The following is a 16,443-nucleotide window of genomic DNA, read 5'->3' on the forward strand; positions in this document are numbered from 1 at the left end:
CTCTCTCTGTCTCTCTCTCTCTCAAAATAAACACACTTAAAAATAAAAGCATTTCTCAGAGTGTTGACTGAAATCTGCCTGCATCAGAACCACCTGTGGAATTTGTTTAAAATACAAGCTGCTGCTCCCGCCACCCCCCCCAACCCGGGAATGAGGCCCAGGAATCTGCATTTGAACAAGTGATCCTGACACACACTGAAATTTAAGCACCACACTAACTAGGTGGTGAAATCCGGGTGGAGGGAAAATTCCATACATACTAGGCACTCAAATATGAAATGAAACAAATGGACAGTGTCTGTGACATTGGATAAAACTAAAACAGCTTCGGGTAGAAGGTAAATGGCAGTGCAGACTGACATAAGAACCAAGGTCAGCCTGCCCTAAAATGGGCACTTAGGCATTAGGATTATTTTGACTTAGAAGCAATCAAAACCCAGTCAATTCAGGAAATGCTTTTTACCTCCCCCTCAACTGGCTAAATTTACACTGGAAAGGAAGAGCCTGTACCAGGAAGAGAGCTATCACCTGAGATAACTCCGTTATAACATGAACTAGGTGTGGCAGACAGGGAGGAACTTCGCTAGGCCTTTTGATCAAAGTCCTCTATGTCCCATTGTGTCTGAGTGGCCCAGCAAACATTTGTTTACCAAACATTTACTTTTTCTTCCTCCTGTGAAGTGCATTCCTTCCCTCTGAGGTCCCACACCCTGCCCCCTTCTCCTTAGTTCTGGAGGACACATTTACCTCATTTCACCTGTCTTTGGAATTTCCATGCCTGTGTGGATTCCCCATACGTATGAGATTAAATTTGAATTTCTCTTGTTCATCTGTCTCCTGTCCATTTGATTCTTAGTCTGGCTAGAAGGACCTTGAAGGGCAGAGGAAATTTTTCCTTCCCCGAGAACATGAAGGATGCTCAAAGATTTGCAGTGCTGGAGTCCGAGCCAGTCCACAGAGTGCTGTAATTACCAGCATAGATCCAGGAGCATGAGTTTTTTTCCTCTTGGGCAAAATTAAAACGATTTTTTTAATTGCTAAATTCACTGGATATACAAAGGATTAAAATAATACATCGAAGCCCTTTTCTCCCTTATATTTGGTGAGGAATAGTGTGGTGTTGCTGAAATATTTTCAAGCTGTCACTGGGAATTACATCCCTTAAGTGATTTTCCATACTTACTTTTTACTTGCTTTGTAATGGGCTTCAGTATCTCCAACCAGACCTGTGATAACATTAATGAAAAAGTTGGTAGAACATGGCATTGAGTGCAGCTTTTTTTTTTTTTTGGTGATGGACAAAAGTCAACACGAAATAAACAAATACCAAGACTACTGAGATCCCTTCTAACGACAGTTAGAAACAGTGGTGTCAGAGATGACGTACCTCGACCATACTCAATCAGCCCCCTCGTATTTACCCAATGACAGTGAACACTGTTGATCTATAAACTCTTCGTTGTTGACATTTGAATCACTGCTCCCCTGCCTAAGTAGGATGACAAAGGTGTCACATACAAGGCTCGTTAGTGGCTACAAAGACTAATGAAGGCATTTGGCTCTGCATTTGAATCCTAAAGCCTCCAAATGCCAGCTTAGTAGATATAACGAGCCTTTCTGGGAAGGTGCTGGTGCTGGATAACGGAATTGCCAAGGCAGGACACGGCAGGAAGAACATCCAGAATGTTGGGGCTTGAGAGAGGGGAAAGAAGAGTCCCCTACTCATTGGTAAGGTTAGGAGCCTTCATTCTGGAGGCTGATGTCCAGCCTCAGGGAAAATCAGAACAGATAAAGCACAGATTGCTGTTCCCAGGGTGACAAAAGAGGAGCGTAGGGTAGAAAAGTCTATTTGGTAAACTGAGGCGACTTTAAATAGACAAAGAGGGAGGAGGGACAATAGTTGTTAAAGCTGGTCATTTTGCAAGGGTTTAAATGCTTTTTCATTTTTCAGTCAGGTTTGAGCGCTCCATACCTGGCTGCAAACTGCATTTTAGAAGCAATCCTAGACACAAAGAACCCTATAATGAAAGCAACTTACATTATTTCCAGAATGGCTACAGAATTCTAATCCAAAATATTCCTTTTCAGCAAGATTGAGGTGGCTGCAACTCAGGTTAAACAGCGCCTTCCCGGATGACTTTTGCTAAACAAAACAGAGAGATCATAGCAGTTTGCATTCCTGACCTGATAGTGTTACTGCAGTGTGGGAGAAAGGGTGGGGGCAGCCCAACTCTTAAAGCACTTTCGGGTAAGCACGGTTTAGAGGTCTTGCTTGCATCCTCTCAAAAGACGATGTTTCACAGATAAATACATGCCTCTACCTGTAGATTGTTTTAGGGCCCCCTCCCCCCCCCCCCACCGCTTAAAAAGCCTCAGACTAATGACAAATCCTCTTGGAAAAAGAGAGCCTTGCACTTAACTATGGCGAGATCTGCAAATCTACCCCTTCAATGGAATTCTTTAATCAATTCATCCCACAGGCAATTTGAATGATTTCCCCCCAAATTGACAGATAGTTTAATCAAGATGCAAATCTGACCTGCTTAAAATCCTTCTGTGGCTCCCCTCAGGATAAAGTCTCTAGTCTTCGCTCAGGAGGCTGGGCCCACTTTGGCTCAAGCTCACGTGGCCCCGCCTGCCCCTCCAGCCTCTTCGCTTGCCCCTCCCCCTCGCTGGCATTTTCCTTTCTAATAATCGCAGCCTGCTCGCAGTTCCCCGCACACATCAAGTAGTTTCATGGCTCCGGCTTCTGCTCCCCTGTCATTCCTTCTCCACAGACCGCCCTTCCCACCCTTCTTTGGTTTGGCTCACTCCTACTCAGCTCAGATGCCATCTTCCCTGGAGAGCTTTCCCGGATACCTATCAGCCACAGGGTGAGCCAAGGGCAACCTCCGTGCTCCCAAACACCCTCTCTTACCTCCAGCGTGCACTTTGAACCCGGATGTCTGTCTTTCCCATTAGACTGAATACCTTCATAGCAGGGACCTTGCTTTATTTTTCTTGTTACCCACCACGTCTAACTCAAAGCCTGGCACCTAGTAGGGACTCTTGAATGTTTGTCGCTCTGACATGAAATTGGCCAAATTACTCATAGGAGCTCCTTGAGTAGACTTCACTTTGCTGCTTTTCCCACCAAATCTGGGTCCAGCATAACTCGTTCACATAGGGCCACACGGTTTTGTTTTTGTTTTTCTTCATAAAGCCCACGTACACGGTGAACACAAAACAGCCCCTTTCCTGGGCTTCTCTGAGAACAGGAGCTTTGAAGATCTCTCTGAAAATGTCCCGGAGCCGTTGCAGGGAGGGCCGTGATGGGAAAATTGGGCCCTGGATGATAGGCGCAAAGAAATGCTGCTGAAAACCTCTAGTTAAAGCCAAGTCACGTGGTGCCTATGCCGCTGCAAAGGAAGCCGGGTGAGGGGAAATGTAGTTGGAAATCACCGACCCGTAGAATTTACGGCAACCTTGAGAGGTCAGAGAGCCCAGCCACCCTCCTCCCACCCCCTACCCTCTCCCTCAAGGCAGTGCCACGCGGAGCAGGGGCCCACATCTGGGATTTAATAGCTTCCAGGAAGGCGACCTACCCCACCCCCTCCCCCCAGCGACCCCAAACGCTCCCCTCTCCCCTGGACTTCTCTCTACTTAGTTACACTGTCCAAAGCTCCACCACCAGCTCGAGATTCATGTGGGTCAGCCAGGGTCCTATTTTAAAATGCAAATAGGCCGCAAGGGGTAAAACCTACTGCATCCCCAGCACCTGGAGAAAGCTTGAGGGAGAGGGGGTTTGATTTTATGTGGGAGGTCACATTGGAGCTGCGGTCTGGGAAGAGGGGGTCAGCCCACACAGAGTGGGGGGTGCAAGGGCATGAAGGGCATTGGGGCGCAGTGGAGGAGGGGGACGTCTGGAAGGGAGGAGGGAAGGGGGAGTTTTTGCCTATGTGGCAACCTTGCCTAGGGCAAGTGCTGACACAGACCATTCCAGACAGATGAGATCGCTCCTATTTTTAAAGCCCTCCAGACAAGGAGCTGCCACGGGATTTTTATTATGAGAAAGAAAAAAGAAGAATTTCTAAAGAGAGATATGACAGCAATACTTTTTCCGACACCAAAGAAACATTTCAGTCATGAGGACCAAATTCTGTCATAGGCTCTGGTTTCTTCGCAAACAACTTAGGAAACTCAAGATTTTCCTTTCTCCTCCTCATTTTTGATTCTTTTTTTCCACCAGAGTATTTAATCCTCCACATCAAGGCTGCCACATTCCATGTGTTTGTGTATTTAAATATTTCTGCAGTCACAAAGAATAAATATATAGCCATTCTTGTAAGGATTCCGATCAAGGCTTCCTTTTTGCTTTCCTCCGTAAGATCCCATACCGTGTTTATAAGAGTAATCTACTGAGTCTTCCATCCCCACACATGTTGCCAATTGGCTCTAAAAGCCTTTGGCATTTATGCCTTTGGAGGTCAGGCGCTCACGTGGCTCGGGCTCTCCACCCCCATTTCCGGAGAGGCATTTCCCCTTCAGCCCTCCATAATGTACCTCAAAATTGGCCAGCCTTGTGGAACGTGTTGCATAAGAGGTAAGGGCTTGGTTCTGTCTCAACATGCAGGCTTTAATGTTTTTCAACCATGATAATCCAATTCCTCAATTTTTAGGTTACGATTATTTCTCTCATAATATCTCTTTCTATACAACTTTTCTATTTTCTCTTTTCTGGACTTTTCTGTTTCTTTTCTGGACTTTTGATTCTCTTTTCCATTCCATGTTTGTGTTTAAACTGACACTTCAACGTTCTGATCAAGCTCTGTAGTGGATCTAAATTCTTTACTACCGGTCCCCCCCTCAAGGAATTGGAACTACAATCCTGAATCCTGTTTTACCCTCCCCCTTGGATTACAGTAGAACAGCGTTTATCTTAAAAAGAAAACTTTTTAGGGGCACCTGGGTGGCTCAGTCGGTTGAGCGTCCGACTTCACCTCAGGTCACGATGTCGCGGTTCGTGAGTTTGAGCCCCGCGTCAGGCTCTGGGCTGATGGCTCAGAGCCTGGAGCCTGCTTCTGATTCTGTGTCTCCCTCTCTCTCTGCCCCTCCCCCATTCATGCTCTGTCTCTCTCTGTCTCAAAAATGAATAAACATTAAAAAAAATTAAAAAAAAAGAAAACTTTTTATATAGGGGCTCGTGGGTGGCTTAGTAGGTTAAGCGTCTGACTCTTGATTTTGGCTCAGGTTATGATCTCCCGGTTGTGAGATCAAATCCCGCACTGGGCTCCATGCCGAGCGTGGAGGCTGCTTGGGATTCTCTCTCTGCCCCCTCTATCTGTGTCCCTCCCTGACATGCACGCATGTGTGCAAACTCTCTCTCTCTCTCTCTCAAAAATAAATACTTGAAAGCATATATATGTGTATACAGTTGACCCTGGGGCAACACAGGTTTGAAGTGCATGGGTACACTTGTATATGGATTTGTTTTGTTAAATACAGTACAATACTGCAGTGTAGCACTACAAATGTATTTTATCTTTCTTACGATTTTCTTAATAACATTTTCTTTTTTCTAGCGTACTTTATTGTAAGAATACAGTATAGAATACAGAGAACACACAAAATGTGTATTAATTGATTGTGTTATTGGTAAGGCTTCCGGTCAACAGTAAGCAGACTGTTAGTAGTTAAGTTTTGGAGGAGTGAAAAGATAGAGATGGATTTTTGACTGTGTAAGGGGTCAGTATCCCTAACTCTTGTGTTGTTCAAGGATTAGATAGATACATACACAATTTAAAACTTCTTTTAGAACTTCTATTTACAGTCTCCAATTTACAAACTGTGTTTTAATCATTGGACATTGATTTCTGGGGAGCTCCAAACTCCTCTTCTCATGGGAACAACAAATGTTCAAGGTAGTTATCTGTACCCAACAATCTGCCAAAGCTTCTAGGCCCCCAGAGCTGTCATGTGACAATTTGCTACATCAAACCTGAATTGTAATCGTGCTCTACTCACTTATTAGCTGAATGAATTGGGGAAAATCTTTTACCTCGCAGATTTACCTGCCTTTTCCAGGTACCTGAAAACAGAAACCACGTGTTTGCCTACCTGGAAGTATGTATATATGTTTGCTGAATAAGTAGATGAATGGATCCGAACAATTAACTTGATTCCTATACATTAGTAAGACAGTTCTTTCAGGAGGAAGAAGAAATTAGTCACTGTGTGGCCTAGGGCAAGTTACTGAACCTTTCAGAGCCTCAGTTTACTCAGCTGTGAAATGGAGATAATGGTACTCTTATCTTGGGGGGCGTGGGTGGTTCAGCCGGTTGAACGTCAGACTTGATTTCGGCTCAGGTCATGATCTCATGGTTCGTGGGAGTAAGCCCCGCTTCGGGCTCTGCGCTGACAGCATGAGCCTGCTTGGGATTCTCTCTCTCCCTCTCTCTCTGGCCCTTCTCTGCTCATGTGCGCACATGCGTGTGCATGCTCGGTCTCTCTCTCTCTCAAAATAAATAGATAAGCTTAAAAAATAGATTTATCTCATGGAGTTGTGAGAATTAAACAAGATAATTCACGCCAAAGGCTTAGTACGGTGCCTGGTACGTCATATGATTTAAGCGATTAATGATTAAGCAGTGGATTTAATTAATTAATTAATTAATTAATTCTGTCTCTGCCGCCAACTGAAGAGAGCCCCATTCGAGGCTCGGACTCACGAACCATGAGATCATAACCTGAGCCAAAGTCAGACGTTTAACCAGGCACCCCTGGATTTTTTTTTTTTAAATGAGCAAGGACAGTAGAAACTCTCTTAATGAAATTCCACTTGATGATGCACAGAGAATGCTTTACATTCCCTCTTTAACACATTGGCAGATGCTTGTGTCATGATGAACGTTCATGACTAGTAGACTGCTCTAATGGTTGTGTACTCCTACACCCATCAATTGAGTTCCATGCGCAATAATTATTTTCTTGAACATATTTTTGATCATTCTACTTGTTATAATTACACAAATTAAATAGTATGTACACCAAGGAATTATGAACACTGAAAGCAAGAATTGTTTCTGTGAAAACTAAGTTCATCACTTTGCAAAAATTCAGTAAAGGGGGAATCCCCAAAAATGTGCTGTCGTATTAGTTTTGCACATGACAGCGGTAAAATATTGCAGGAGAAAAATCCGGAAGGATTCTGTACTCAAATTGCTTTGCAAGCATCTACATTGTTTTTCCACATTAAATAAGTGAATGCTGAAAATCATAGATGATGAGTTATTGGTGTGGTTTATGGAAGAAAGACAAAGAGAACCAGAAGTCCATACTCAAAAAACCTCTGACCCTACAGCAAAAGACTGGCATATGAATAACAATGTATATGTTTTATGTCAAAATTAGAAGTTTCAGGGGAATCTGGCTAGCTCAGTGGGTGGAGCATGCAACTCTGATCTTGGGTTTGTGAGTTTGAGCCCCACATTGGGTATAGAGTTTACTTAAAAAAATAAAATCTTAAAAAAAAATTAGAAGCTTGGGGCGAATGGGTGGCTCAGTCGGTTAAGCGTCTGACTCTTGAATTCAGCTCAGGTCATGGTCTCACAGTTCTTGGGTTTGAGCCCTGTGTCAGGCTCTGTGCTGACAGCAAGAACCCTGCTTGGGATTCTCTGTCTCCCCCTATCTGGCTGTCTTTTGCTCGAGTGCTCTCTGTCTCTCTCTCTCTCTCTCTCTCTCTCTCTCAAAAATAAATAAACATTAAATTTTTTTTAAAAAAATTAGAAGCTTAAGGTGTCTGTGTGTGTACTTTGATTTTCTGCTTTGACAAACTTTATCAATTAACTAACAACCACCTTTGACCACATAGATAAGGAGATTCTAATGTATTTATATATTTTGTGTGTACTTTAAAAAATATAGACTGTACAACTAAGGTTTCAGAAAAGGATAAACTGAAACAAAATACAGCATATTATTAACAGTAGCATAATCAGTATTTTTAATTTTTTCTTATAGTTGTTATATTTTTCCTGTTTCCAGTGCTGACTTCCACATTCGAAATATTTCTCATGTTCCCCTCAGGAAATTGTTCTTGAAGTCACAAATGATAATCACTCATTCTTTTGACTTTATGGTTCTGTCTCTCTTTTTATCCCCAAATATGACTGTATTAGCTTTGGCTGCCATGACAAAATGCCATAGACTGGGTGACTTAAACAACAAAAATTTATTTCTCATTTAGTTTTAAAGGCTGGGAGTTTGAAATCCGGGTACCACCAGCAAGGTCAGGTTCTGTGAGACCTATCTTCTTGGCTTGCAGATGGCTGCCTTCTCACTGTGTCCTCACATATCAGGAAGATAACTCCCTCCTCCTCCTCCTTCTCCTCCTCCTCCTTCTTCTTCTTCTTCTTCTTCTTCTTCTTCTTCTTCTTCTTCTTCTTCTTCTTCTTCTTTTAAGATTTTACTTTTGAGTAACCTCCACACCCAACCTGGAGCTTGAACTCATGACCCTGAGCTCAAGAAAGCACAACTAACTGAGCCAGCCAGGCGCCCCTCTCTTCTTCTTATAAGGGCACCAAACCTATTGGATCAGGACTCCACTCTTATGATCTGATTTAACCTTAATTACTTCCTAAACTAAAAGCCCTATCTCCAAATACAATCACGTTAGTCACACTGGGGGTTAGAGGCTCAACATATAAACTTGGGTGGGACACGATTCAGTCCATAGCAGTGACCCAGCTTGATGGCCCACTTTAGTTACCATATCTGGTCTTTATGACTTTGGCTCTTTCCAGACATTAAATCCACTCTGAAATAATGAAGATTTGTGAGGCATTTTGGAAAGAATGTGCCCAGTTACAGAAGGCCAAAAAAGAGTTCCAAGAATGTGCTGAGTACCTACAATAAATATTAGGAGGCACCACATCATGGTGGCTAAGAATGTGGGTCCTGGAACCAGACACACCTGGGTCTAGTTCTGCCCTCTATCTGCCAGAGGGGTGATCTTGGGCAGGCTATTTAATCTCTCTGAGTTTCAGTTTCCTTAATTCTAAAACAGGACTGTCAGAAGCCAAACACCAAAGGCCACATATTATATGATTCCATTTATATGAATGTCCAGAACAGACAAATCCATAGGGATTGGGGACTGGGTGGAATGGGGAATGACTCCTAATTAGTATGGGGCTTCTTTTTGGAAGGATGGAAATATTCTGGAATTCGATAATTGTGATGTTTGCACAACACAGTGAGTATACTAAAAACCATTGGACTGTACAGTTTAAAAGGATGAATCTTGTGGTATGTAAATTGCATCTCAATTTTTAAAAATTCATAGAGAGCATCAAATGAGGATATTGAGGTTGAGTACATAACATCTGGTCCGTACGAAGAGCTCAAGAAGTGTTGACTGTAGGATGACGATTATTTTATCATCCAAACTGGCACACTTTTGAAGGTTGACAGGGGTAGTAGTAATTATTTTTTTTAATATTTATTTATTTATTTATTTTGAGAGAGAGAGAGAGAGAGAGAGAGAGAGAGCATGCGCATGAGTGTGGGGGGGGGTGGCAGAGAGGCGAGAGAGAGAAACTCAAGCAGGCTCCGTGCTGTCAGTGCAGAGCCTGGTGTGGGGCTCGATCTCACAAACCGTGAGATCATGACCTAAGCCAAAATCAAGAGTCTGACGCTCAATCGCTCAACTGACTGAGCCACCCAGGCACCCCAGTGGTACTAGTAATTATTATATTGTCACAACAGGTGTAAACCAGGACTGTCTTGGACGAACCCTAATGTATGGACATCTAGCTATCGGCATATGGATCACCCAAGGGGTCTGTTTTGATAAGGGCAACATTTATTTGAATATTCAAGATCAGGGAGTATTAACGATTGCACGTAACTATAAGTATCCCCTCAGAGAAACCAGTGCCTTTGATCATTCCTTCATCGGCAAGTGAATGGAATTGCCTTTCAGGCATGTTAACAGTCTGATTCCACATTTCCATTAAGACCCAACCATAACAGCCACATGAAAAAAACAGGAAGAGAACTTCATCAATTTTAGCTTTCTCCTTAATAAGCTATTAAAAGCTTTCCCTCACCTCCCCTTTAGCATGTTTTTTCTCCATTTTGTGTTCTCTTTACCCAACTCTTTTTGTTTTTCTATTGTAATCCCCCCACCCCACCCCCACCCACGCTCCGGGCTTACTTTTGATGCCCTTGCCTTTGTCCTTCTATGTTGCCTTTACGCTTTTGTGACCTTTCCCTCCTCTCTTTGATGCAACACACATTATTGAGCACCTATTCTGTGCCAGTTACTTTCCTCGGCTCCAGGGATACTGCGGCGAAGTGGATGCAGGCATTACCACGAAGGAATACATAACAGGCTGGCAGTCAAGGCAGGCACGTCAACAGGTAACTGCAGTAGTTAGGGCTAAGTGCCCTTGTGGAAGCATGTAAGCAGGGGGTAATAAGAAATCACATCCACTGGGCACCTAACTCAGAAAGATGGAAAGGGCATAGCGCAATGGATTCCTGCTGGAGGAGACGCCTATTCCAAGGGAGGAAACAAGAGTTGGGGTTAGCCAGGTGAAGACAAGGATAGAAAAAGGACGTCAGAGGCAGAGGAGATTAGAAAGCCTGGTGTGAACGAAACTGCCAGCAGTGAGGTGTTCCTAACGGAGCAAGTGAGATGCAGTGACTGGAAAAGTGGGCGGGAGCCTTACCAAGATGGGCTGCCAGGAGAGGCAGTACACCTGCTGGAAGTTGACATGGTCAGACCTGGGTTTCAGGAATGCCATCCTGGCAGAGGTTAGGGCAGAGGCTCCCAAACTGTAAAGTGATATGAATCAACTGGGGATCTTGCTAAAATACAGATTCGGCTGTCTGTCCTTCTCTCTGCCCCTTCCCCATGTACACTTTCTCTCTCTCTCTCAAAATAAATAAACTTTAAAGAAAAGGGGGAGGGGCACGTGGGTGGCTCAGTTGGTTGAGCAGCCGACTTTTTTGTCTTTAATTTTTTTAAAGTTTATTTACTTATTTTGACAGGGAGAGTGAGCGGGGGAGGGGCATTGAGAGACAGGGAGAGAGGATCCCACTGACAGTGTGGAGCCCAATGCGGGATTCGAACCCACGAACCATGAGATCATGATCTCAGCTGAAACCGAGTCAGGCGCTTAACGGACTGAGCCACCCAGGAGCTCCACCCCCCTTTTTTGAGCATCCGCTCTTGATCTCAGCTCAGGTCATGATCTTGCAGTTCGTAGGCTCGAGCCCCACGTCAGGCTCCCTGCTAACAGCATGGAGCCTGCTTCAGATTCTGTCTCTCCTTCTGTCTGCCCCTTCCCCACTTATACTTTCTCTCTCTCTCCCGAGATAAATAAATAAACTTTAAAAAAAAATACAGATTCAGATTCAACAGGTGTGAGGTGGGGCCTAAGAATCTGTATTTATTTCTCACAAGCTCCCAGGGGAGACCGGTCTGGCTGTCGATCTGCTGATACACTTTGAGGGACAAGGGAGGAAGGAACAGGTGGAGCAGGTGGGGCTGCTGCAGCAGTTTGAGTGAGAAACGATAGATGGCAGCGTGGACTTTGGCGGACAAGGAGGTGGGGTGTGAGACGTATCTCCATGGCCGGTGCCATAGGGCTTGGGGAGGTGAGGGAGCATGATGGGCCTGGAGGTCCCAATGTTCTCTTTGCCTGGCCCCTCATTTGCCTTCTGCCAGGGTCAGGTTTGCTTACACCACGGCTGAGCTTAGGCTACATTCTGCTGCCTTTTATACACCTTCTGCATCACCCTTCTCATCCCCGACATTTGTTCCTTTGCCAGTTGGCCCACCGACCACATGTACAAGAAGGGGCTCTCCTGCCAGCTTGCTGCCCTCACCTCCCACCACTCCTTGCTACTGAATTCTTCCCATACCCACCTATCTGAGAGTGGGGATGCTTGGAACATTCCTCACCAATGTCTGCACATACTTGAGCCCCTCCTTTGACACTCCCTACCCTTTGCGCCAGTCTGGAAGGAAAATCACAGCTTGTCATTATCAAAAGCTTTCTGCTGACGTACAGTAACACAATATGTTTTTGACACTCGTCTCTGATGTGTTCTCTGATTCCTTCTAAAGTCACCCAGTTGGAATGTTCTTTTGGGTTTTTATGGTGCATCTGAGAGCTTTCCTGTGTATTATCCCATTCGCAACTTCCCCCAATCACCCACTCTCGAACTGGCTGAGGATCAGTTGTGTCAAGGATAGCATAAGCGCATCGCCACTCAGCATCTTTATGTAGACAATTGTGAACTAGACCCTTCTGGCCAACCATATGGCTGATTTCCATCTCTCCTTTTCCTCGTTACATACTGAACTCTGAATGTCATTTTGGAACACAGAACCATGCAGAGCGCTTCTAGTGAGCGTATCCGATTTGTACTGAGTAGAATAGAGTCCAGAGATATGTCTGTATTTTGGTACCATTTGATACAGTTCCAGGACTAGAATGTTTTCAGTGATGCTGATTTAATTTCAGCCATGTGGGAAAATCTTGTTCTGCATCTTGGTCTACACCCCTTCACCTCAGTCTAGCTGTTTATAAACAGCAGCAGGCATGCACCTCATTTACAGAGAGTTTGGACCCCTCCAAAAGTAAGTCTTTTTCCTTCCCTGTCTTCCACAGACTACATCCAAAAATCTCAGAACACCTTAGGGACTAAACCTTGAGACTGCTCCTTCCAAAATGCTGTTTTGCTTTTCCTTAAAAATGCAAATATCTTGGGGGCAGCCTGGGTGGCTCAGTTGGTTGAGCATCTGACTTCAGCTCAGGTCATGGTCTCGTGGTTTGTGAGTTTGAGCCCTGCGTCGGGCTCTGTGCTGTTAGCTCAGAGCCTGGAGCCTGCTTCAGATTCTGTGTCTCTGTCTCTCTGCCCCTCCCCCACTCGTGTGTGTGTGTGTGTGTGTGTGTGTGTGTGTGTGCGCGCGCGCGCACGCACGCTCTCTCTTTCTACCTCAAAAATAAATAAACATTTAAAAATGCAAATATCATGACATTGCAATAAAATAAATAAATAAGGCCCATGTCTCACACGTTTACCAATAGAGTCAGATGCAACCAGTTTTCTAAGAAAGAAGTTGAGCACGATTTCAAAGTTTGCACTGGGGACCACCCAGGAAACTAGGAAACGGAGCTCCTTCAGGACAGAGCAGAAGAAATTATTGGCCAAGCTGTGACCCTTCTTGGGGGTTGAACTCCCAGTAAAAAGAACCACTAAAAGTGGTAAGAGGCTAATTACCAGGTAGGAGCAGTTCATTCTAAAATGGAGCCCTCTCTGCAGGCAGTCTGGTCTTTTAGCATCTGGTGTAGAGCAAGGTGTAGTTAGACACATCAGAGAACAAAGAATAAGTAGGAAGTCAACCAAGGCCCTTTCCAAGGAGCCCACAGGCTCAGCAATAAACCCTGGAGGGAAGCCCAGCTTTAACTGGGTATTTAAGATTTCCTGGTGGGGGTAAGCAGGGAGAACCTAATCCTTGTATTTGCCTGTGCATGTGTGAAATTCACACCAAGTTACAAGTGGTTTTTATTTTATTTCTGAAAACACAAAGCAGTTCAAAGTACTGCGTGTGTGATAGATGGAAGGCTTGAAGTTGCTTAGGATTAAACTGCTCAGAAAGATTTCCAGCCCACGTGGCTGTCCTGGGGTGGGGAGGGGTCCGGGAGAATCAAACGGAGCAGCTGCCCAACTTCCACCCTCCTTACCCACAGCCATATTGATACTGACCAAACTAATGTCTGGAAGAGAACTCTGGAATCAGAGAGCTAGTTTAGTACCTGATACTTTCTGGCAGACACCTTTTTGAAGCTACAAGGGAATGATGATGTCATTGCCTGAGGCCTTATGCAGGCCTGGTGATGATCTAGACAGGTTGCATCTGATTCATACTCTTTGCTGGATGGTGTCTCATTGCTCAGAATTACCCTTCACACTAAAGGAAAAAGAAGAAAAAAAAATCCTAGGGTACCTCCCTAATAGCAATCTTGCCCCCACTCCTAGGACACTGAAATTACCATGCCTATATTGGAAAGGCTGTTGAAAAGTGACAATGTAATAATAGCATTCTCAAGACAGTGCTCCCAAGTCTTGTCGAAATTGCTAGGTATTCTGGGTAATTAAAACAATTATAATTGTTTGTTTCCATGTAATGCTTTAGCACTAAATCCCTGTGGTGTACATGATGCACAACCAGATTCCAAATGGTAACTGGAGTTTTCTTTTAAACTTGAAGTCAATGAAACAAACCTTCTGTATATATCTAGCAATTATATATCTAGCAATAGGAGACACTCAGGACACAAGAGAGACCATTAGATGTCATATAGTCTGGCGCCTTCATTTTATAAGTGAGGAGATTTGGATCCAGAGCAAGGAAGAGACTTGCCCAAGGGCTTTCTGCAGGTTAAAAGCAGAGCTGGAACTGAGCTCATTTCATTACACCAGGCTGTCCCTAAATGTAAAGAAAAAACTGATGTCTAGGTGTATGAAGGACAAGAAAGATAAACACCTAAAACTCATCCCTTTGATTCACTCTTTCCTTTCATGGTCACGCTGTTTTTTCCTAACTTTACTTTTTCTCACCTTTTGACTATACTGTTGACTCACACTTCCCTCCTGCTTACAACTCCAAGGTCTCTCCATTCCTGTCTCTTCCTTCCTAGAATCAGTTTGACTGCATTTAGAAGGAGAGCTCAGTATGTCGCCCAGCAGGGCTCTGAGCCGGTTGGAAGCCACCCTGTTCTGACAGGTTGTGAATTTCACAGAAACTCTATAAAGAAGCCTTTAAGAATAATGCCTTTTAAAACATCTACTTAATAAGAGGCCATGAAATGCAACGTATTAGGGTTACTGTGGAGAAACTGTGTTGACTGAACAGAAAATCTTTTAAAATTATATTCAGGAAACTATTCCAAATTAAATGGATTGGGGGAGGCATGTGTCAAGTTTGGGGATCCATAAGAAAGTAGTATATCAATGTATAAAATATTCACCCAAATGTTGAAACCTAAGTGATGGGATTTTATTTGCATTTTGTTGTTGTTGCCAGAATTTTCTAATCTTTCTGTAATGAATTTGCCCCATCATGTGTTAGTTAAAGCCGGATTCAAAAATGAAAAAGAATCACGAACTTCTGAAGGCTTCTAACTGGTTAGCAAGACGCAAGGTCATGTGAGCTATCACTCAGGCTAATTGCCCCGTCACAAGACGTCTCATTCGCGCACCCTGTCAACACCCCCACATTAGCCAGGTGTGCTTGCTTGTCGACACCTGTGGACTACACTGAGGGACCAGATCTGCCCTGAAGCAAGAAGCCTATAAGGGGTGCTTGACTCAGTCCTAACTTGGCCTCTTGCCAAGCTCCACCCTTGAAGAAGTCACTTAGGACCTGGTATTTCATTCCTCTTCCCCCACGTAGACATCTGTCTGTGTTCCTGACCCTTACTCACCTCGTCTTTTATTTCGGCTTCTGCTGCTTGGTGCTGCTTCCCACAATGGCAGCCGGCTAGATTCCATAAGCTTTGCTGTCCTCTGGACTGATTTTCACCCGTGTCCTGCACACAGTGATTTGCTGAACCCATGGCTTAGCACCAAAACTGAACTCTTGGGCCTGACTGTGGCAATCTACCCCTTTCCTCCTAGTCTGCCATGCATATAGCCATCCAAGCCCTGAGTGCTGACTCACGCGTGTGGGCCGTGGGGTGACCTGGGCTGTATCACCCAAACCCTAGCGGTTGCCCGTTTTTCTTAGTCTGGCTTAGTCTGGGGCTGATGCCAGGTTCGCAGACCTCTGCCATCCTCCCTCCTCCAGGTTATTTCAATATGGCAGATCTATTGTTAGGATGTGTAACATAACTCAAAACAGTTGTCTGGGATTCTCAGAGACAAGTACGGCCAAGCTCAGAAAAATTTGTATTCATATATTTTTTAAAGTACTGTACCTCTAAAACTCTAGCATACAGGAAAGAAAGACAAAGTACGCTTTAACCTGCAAAATGTTCAGTTGGGGGAATCCGAGAAGGGAGCGGTGGCAGGAATGATTACTTATTCTCAATCTTTGGTGGGAAATTGGGGTCCCAAGATATACTAACCTTTGGGTTTTAAAATTAGTTGCATACTCCCAAAGCAAGCTTTTCCAATATCTTACTCCCTTAATTTCTTACGTGGAATTATTTGTGCAGAAGGATCTGGTTAAACGGACTCATTGTCATTTATAAATCAAAACCAAACATATTCCTCCCTTATGAATGTTGAATTTGATATTTGCTTGTCCCAGCTGACGAGGTTCTAGTCCACATTCCTACAAATGCAGAAACGAACAAACATGTTCATGGTGGCATCTCCAAACCGACTTGACTTGGGGAGCCTATGTAGGCTACTAGGAGAAGAGATGACCTCTCCTTCGTTGAA

At 44.2% G+C, this 16,443-nt stretch overlaps 1 protein-coding gene across 1 annotated transcript in view; it reads right to left on the reverse strand.

Moving 5' to 3' along the window:
• The window catches only part of FRMD7 (FERM domain containing 7), a 41,884-nt gene extending 26,270 nt beyond the window's left edge, over positions 1-15,614 (reverse strand). The window contains exons 1-3 of the mRNA XM_047081822.1: positions 15,483-15,614; positions 2,039-2,143; positions 1,184-1,226 (exon numbers count right to left, since the gene is read on the reverse strand). Of these exons, the coding sequence (XP_046937778.1) occupies positions 1,184-1,226; positions 2,039-2,143; positions 15,483-15,614 (280 nt within the window). The remainder of the gene's footprint in view (positions 1-1,183; positions 1,227-2,038; positions 2,144-15,482) is intronic.
• Positions 15,615-16,443: the final 829 nt, after the last annotated feature.

The sequence above is a fragment of the Lynx rufus genome, unplaced genomic scaffold (assembly GCF_022079265.1).
Source record: "Lynx rufus isolate CCGP_SWC_20201006 ecotype Redwood Valley unplaced genomic scaffold, mLynRuf1.p SCAF_19, whole genome shotgun sequence".
Taxonomy (NCBI): Eukaryota; Metazoa; Chordata; class Mammalia; order Carnivora; family Felidae; genus Lynx; species Lynx rufus.